The sequence below is a fragment of the Poecile atricapillus genome, chromosome 16 (assembly GCF_030490865.1).
Source record: "Poecile atricapillus isolate bPoeAtr1 chromosome 16, bPoeAtr1.hap1, whole genome shotgun sequence".
In the NCBI taxonomy this organism is placed as follows: Eukaryota; Metazoa; Chordata; class Aves; order Passeriformes; family Paridae; genus Poecile; species Poecile atricapillus.
Window position 1 is genome coordinate 4,890,613 of NC_081264.1, and position 6,000 is coordinate 4,896,612.

The following is a 6,000-nucleotide window of genomic DNA, read 5'->3' on the forward strand; positions in this document are numbered from 1 at the left end:
CTGGTTCTGCTGAGCCTCCCCGGCTGCCCTGCTCTGCCTCCCCCAGGGTGCCCAGGGCTCACAGGGCTGCTGCAGATGCATGAGGGGGACCCTGGCTCAGCTTCCTGGCAGTTTTCTGGCAAATTCTGTCCCAAAACACAGCACTCCCTGGGACCACGGGTTTTCCATTGGGCTCAAAAGCCTCCCTTGTTTGCTGCCTGCTCCGAGGAACAGGCTAGGTGGGTGCCCAGCTTTTGGAGCCCTGGTACCACCCTGGGATGATTTGTGAGGTGTGTTGGTCACGGTGAGCAAAGCTGGAAGGTGTTCAGATCCCCAAAATGTGGTGGCAGCAGACCCTTTCCAGCACACAGAGGCAGGAGGCTGTTGCAGCTCTTCCTAAGTCATGACCTGCACCTCCAGTCTCTCCCGTGCCTTTTCAACCCCCCAGCACCACTTTCCATGGCCCTGGTCCCCACTTCTGATGGTGACCATAGCTTTTGTGTGCCCAACCTGCACCGAGATGCTCCGGATTTCGGGGAGAGCTGCTCTGCCCTAGCAGGGAGAGCAAGTGAACACTTGTATTTCCTCCCACTTCCCAGAAAGGGATGAGGAAACCTCCCCGCGCCCCCAGTGCAGGCAGCACTGCCTGCGGGCAGGGGGAGCGCTGCCCGAGCTGGGACACAGCCCCAGCCCAATCCCACGCCAGGAAGGGCACATGGCAGGAGCGCTGGCAGAGCCTGGGGGCGATGCCCCGGCTCTGGAGCTGTGGGGCGGGGGTCAGAGCCCGTGCCCGGTGGGCCAGCTCGATGTCCCGGCTCATCAGCGTCTCTGACACGGCGCCTTTGTTCTGCCCGGTCCCTCCTCCCCGCCATGTGCTGAGTTAGGGGTTTCAGTAATGCTCCCCTGGGCTCTGTCTCTATCTGGAGGCTATAAAAACCCAGCCGGAGGCTGCTGGACATGTCACCTCCCTGGGCACCAGTGCCTCACCCCAGGTAAGCGCTGCAGCCTGGGGCAGCTGCCCCGTGCCCATGGCTGAGAGCGAGCAGCTGCGGGAAGAGCTGGAGGAGCATCCAAGATGCGGGGTTAGACCCCTCCTCGGCGCCGGGAGCTGTGGTGGGGGTTGGGAGTGGGGAGATCGGGGGCTGTGTGTGGCTGTGGCAGTGGCAGGGTGTTGATGTTCAGTGCGGGCACGCAGCCACCACCCGGCTCAGCGCTGCCCTGCCTGCACCGCCTGCCAGCACCGGGGCTTTGGCTCAGGGAGCTGCCAGTGGGAGGAGGAGTTTCCCTGGGCACGGGCAGGGATGTCTGCCAGGGCCAGGTGCCCAGTGGGCCAGGTGCCCGCTGCTCCACATGGCCCTGGTGGCAGCTCCAGCTGGGCAGGGAGAGCCACAGAGCTCTTCATCCGCTCCAGCACGGAGCAACCACTTGTTGTTCCCCACGCTGGCGGTGAAGGGATGTGCGTGGGCTCCTGAGGTAATTTTCATCCGGGCAGAGGGAGCTTTAACCATCTCCTTCCCCTGTGCTCTGGCAGAGCCACCATGACCCACCGCTGCAAGAAATCCTCTGGTCTCTGGAAGGTATGGGAGCCTGGGCAGGACCAGCACCGTGCCCTGAGAACACCCGGGAATGGGGCTGCAGTATCTGCTCGGGGCCTTGGCACTGCCAGAGCCCCCTGACTCCCTCTATTCCCCCCAGATCGTGGTGTGGGATGAGCCTTTCTTCCAGGGCAAGAAGCACGAGTTCACCACCGACTGCTACAGCACCCCGGAGCACGGCTTCAGCACCGTCCGCTCCTGCAAGATCGAGAGCGGGGCGTGAGTGGGGGTCCGGGGGCACTGCCACCCCGCCGTGCTGCGGGACCCCACGGATAGCAGGGTGGTTGGAGGATGGAGGCCTCCAGTGCCTTTTGCTCCCCGAGCTGCCTCTCCTGGGCACCGCTGGGTGCAGCGGGCACAGCCCGGCTGTGAGCGGGGCGGTGGGCACCCCGGGGGTCTCACCCCTCCCGCCCCGGCAGGTGGGCAGGCTTCGAGCACTGCGGCTTCCAGGGGCAGCAGTTCGTGCTGGAGCGAGGAGAGTACCCGTGCTGGGAGGCATGGAGCGGCAGCAACGCCTACCACGTGGAGAGGATGTGCTCCTTCCGCCCCATCGCCTGCGCCGTGAGTGCCCCCGCCCCGGCTCCCCCCGCGGGGCGGCCCCCGGAGCTCATCCCGGCCACGGACAGGATGGCAGTGCCAGAGCCGTGCCCGTCTCGGCCGCAGGACCACGGACGGAGCAGGCTGATGCTCTTTGAGCAGGAGAACTTCCAGGGCAAGCGGGCAGAGATGAACGACGACTGCCCCTCGCTGCCCGCCCTGGGCTGGGGCAGCAGCACCGTGGGCTCCTTCCTTGTCCGCTCCGGAGCGTGAGTACCCGGGGCTTGCAGCCTGCCGGGGCCGCCGGGGCACGCAGCAGAGCCGAGGATGCTCTGGCAGCTGCCGGGACCCCTGCAGCCAGCCCCGAGCCACCGCCGCTCTCTGCTCTGTCGCAGGTGGGTCTGCTCGCAGTACCCGGGGTACCGGGGCTTCCAGTACCTCCTGGAGAGCGACAGCCCCGCGGGCGAGTACAAGCACGTGCGGGAGTGGGGGTCCCACGCTCAGACGGGCCAGGTCCAGTCCATCCGCAGGGTCCAGCAGTGACCGCGGGGCCGGAGCCCCCGGGCGCCGTCTGTCCCTCGGGGCGGCGGCGACAAAGCTCAATAAAGGCTCGGTTGTCCAAGGCGGCGCTGGAAGTTGGGGATGGGAGGGGATGGGGGCCGTGGGGGTGCGTGGGGCCGCTCCCGGGGGCAGAACGCGGCTCTGCAGGTGCAGGGATGGGCTGGAGGGGAATTCTTCTGCCCGGCTGCAGGTGCAGGGGTTCTGCGGGACCCCCACATCCCACCACCCCACAGACACCGTCTGCTCTTCCAGCACCTGCCAGGGGCTGAAAGGAGCTGCAGGATCAAGCAAGTGTGCGCCTATCCCCGCATCCATGCACGCTCTGTACCCATCCCAGCACTCTCACACCCCTGCACCCATCCCGGCACCCATCCCTCAGTCCCGCACACCCAGTGTGCGGCCAAAGCTGGAAACGCAGCAGGGAAAGGCTGGTCTGGAAAATTTCCTCATTTCAGAAGAGCTCTGGAGAAAAGGTTTGATGTGGTGAAAATGTCCCATCCATGACATTTGCAGCAGCAAGGCCACCAGCGGAGGGAATGCTACCCAGCAAAGGATTCTGTCCGCAGGAAATCACAATTAAATAGGCAAAATAGAAGAAGAAACAAAAAGTTTTGGGATGGGCTGAGTGAAACCCTCCTGCGCCCTAGGGCAAACCCGTCCGGGGCCGGCAGCCAGGGAGACCCGAGGAGCTCCTGGGTTCCCCCCTGTCCCCGCTCAGCTCCAAAGCCCTGGGGGGGCGCGGGGTCCGGGAGCGGGGCCAGCACATGGCCAGGCACGGTGGGCAGCTGGCGGCGAGACCAGGGGTCTCCGGGGATCCGGCGGGGACTCGGAGAACAATGCAGGAGCCCAGCAGCTGCACAGCGCTGCGGAGGGGCTGTCTCAACCCCCGGACGGGAGGGGAGCTGTCCTCGGCATGGGGAGGGGCTGTTCTCGGACAGGGCGGTGTCCCCAAGCCGAGCCGGTCTGTCTGTCACCCGATGCCACCGAGCCCGGCCGCATCCTGCCCACCATGTCCCAGGGGTGCGCCCGACAGCCCCTGCCCAGCGCTCCTTGTCCCGCGTCCCCTGGGTCACAGCCTCGGCTATGGGGAGCCCCTGACACCACGGCCAACCATGTCCTGGCAGGGGACAGCGACAGTGGCCATTGCGGCGGTTGTCGTGGCAAAGGGGTCCCCAGCGTGTCCCGCAGCGGGAGCGGTGCGGGGACGGTGCGGGGAGCGATGAGGGAGTGGTGCTGGGAATGATGCGGGAGCGGTGCTGGGAACGATGCGGGAGCGGTGATGGGAGTGATGAGGGAGCGGTGCTGGGAGTGATGAGGGAGTGGTGCTGGGAGTGATGAGGGAGTGGTGCTGGGAGTGATGAGGGAGTGGTGCTGGGAGTGATGAGGGAGCGGTGCTGGGAACGATGCGGGAGCGGTGCTGGGAGTGATGAGGGAGCGGTGCTGGGAGTGATGAGGGAGTGGTGCTGGGAGTGATGAGGGAGTGGTGCTGGGAGTGATGAGGGAGCGGTGCTGGGAACGATGCGGGAGCGGTGCTGGGAATAATGCGGGAGCTGTGATGGGAGTGATGAGGGAGCGGTGCTGGGAGTGATGCGGGAGCGGTGCTTGGAACAATGCGGGAGCGGTGCGGAGAGGGAGCGGTGCGGAGAAAAGGTGACTCGGCCGCATTTCCAGCATTAAAATTTAATGCGAGTTGCAGCATCCTCCTGCGCCGTAGGTAGGGCCGGGGGGGCCGGGGGCTGCTGGAGGAGGAGTTTGCTTGGCTGCCTCTTCCTCAGGGATGCTCTGGGAAAGCTCCAGCACAAAGGAGCGGCGCGGCGAGCAGGAGGGAGCGGAACCGGCGCCCCCCAGCCCCAGCCCGGCCCCCTGGGAGCAGGTAACGCACCGCGGACATGGCTCCGCTCCCTGCGGACGGGGATGGGGCGCCGGCGGGGGTTTGGGGACGCAGGGAGCCCGGGGGCTGCCCCCATCTCAGGGCTGGAGCGGGGGGTGATGTCGCCCCGGGACTCGGGGGGTCCTGCGGACATCGCTCCGGGAGGTGCGGAGCCGGCGGCCGCTCCCTCCTCTCCCTGCCTAAAAATACCCCCCTTCCCAATATATTATTCCCTCGTTATAAATAATCCCACGAGAGGTCCCCCCGGCAGGACTCCCCCTTCCCCGGGGGTCCCAGGCCGGGGCAGCCCGGGCCCCCTCCCTTTGTTAGGGCAGGAGCAGTCGCGCATCCCGCAGCGCGTTCCTGGCCACATCCCGGCCCGGCGGGCGATCCCGGTGATCCCGGAAGCAGCGCTGGGCAGCCAGGCCCCCCCTCGGACACCGCCTGCAGCCCCCAGCCCAAATCAGAACTAACTGCTGCACCGCTTGTTTGTATTTTTTTTTGTATTTTTTTTTTTTTTTTTTTTTTTTTTTTTATTCCAGAATCCTCATCAAGAATAGGGCTCCTGCCAGGTAAATGGATTCTTGCCTGATTCAATGCTCCTGGGAGGATTTGCAGCCAAAATACTGTTTTATTGCTTTGTCTCGAAGCCCCCATTTTCTCCGAAAGCTGATGATCCTAGGCGGGGGTTAGAGGGGAGGCGGGGGCCAGCAGCCCCAGGGCACAGCACAGCCCTTCCTTCTCACGGTTAACCTGGCAGATGCTCTTCTTGCGGAGCCATTTTCTCTCCCTCATTGTCTCGCAGCCTTTTGTGTGTGCGGGTAGGTCCTGCCCGGGGAGCCAGGAGGAGCCCGGAAATAATCAGATTTCCACGAGCTGTGGGCTTGCAAGGAGCCTTTCACACCCTCACACCCCCTTCTGCCGGGCTGCCCAGCCCCAGAGCTGCAGACAAAGGCAGCAGCGCCTGGCACCACTGCAGCAGCACCGGAGCCTGGGCTGTGCCAGAGCCTGGGCTCTGCTGGATGGCAGCGAGGGTCGGGCAGCGCTGGCAAGACACAGGGCCGGGGTGTCCGGCCACCCCGCTGGGATCTGGGGGCTCAGGGTGCTCGGATGCCACATCCCAGAGAGCATCTCTCTGGCATCTCTCGCGGCAGTGCCGTGTCTGCTGGGCCCTCATCTCCCTGCTCCTGCCTGCAGTGGAGCTTCTGCTCCTCTCTCTCCCTCCCTCCTCACTCGAGAAGGGGGTTTGGCCCCCATTTAATTCTTGTGTCCAGCCCCCCATGGCCACCCATGCGTGTGGCAAGGGCAGCTCAAGCTCACACTCAAGACGAGGGTTTAGGTGAGTCCTGTCTGCACAAAATTGTTTTTCCTTCCCTGTCTCCTGGGCTGTGTTTCATTCCCAGGCCAGAGAGGCCATCCTGCCCCACCACAGGCACCTCCCACTTGGATCCAGGCAGG

General features: G+C 65.0%; 1 protein-coding gene across 1 annotated transcript; it reads left to right on the forward strand.

The window, feature by feature from the left end:
• Positions 1-1,517: 1,517 nt before the first annotated feature.
• Positions 1,518-2,733, forward strand: CRYBA4 (crystallin beta A4). Its single transcript, XM_058851724.1, has 5 exons — positions 1,518-1,556; positions 1,675-1,793; positions 1,994-2,135; positions 2,238-2,380; positions 2,507-2,733. The coding sequence occupies exons 1-5, from the start codon at positions 1,518-1,520 to the stop codon at positions 2,652-2,654; spliced, it is 591 nt and encodes a 196-aa protein (XP_058707707.1). The 3' UTR covers positions 2,655-2,733.
• The last annotated feature ends 3,267 nt before the right edge of the window (positions 2,734-6,000 follow it).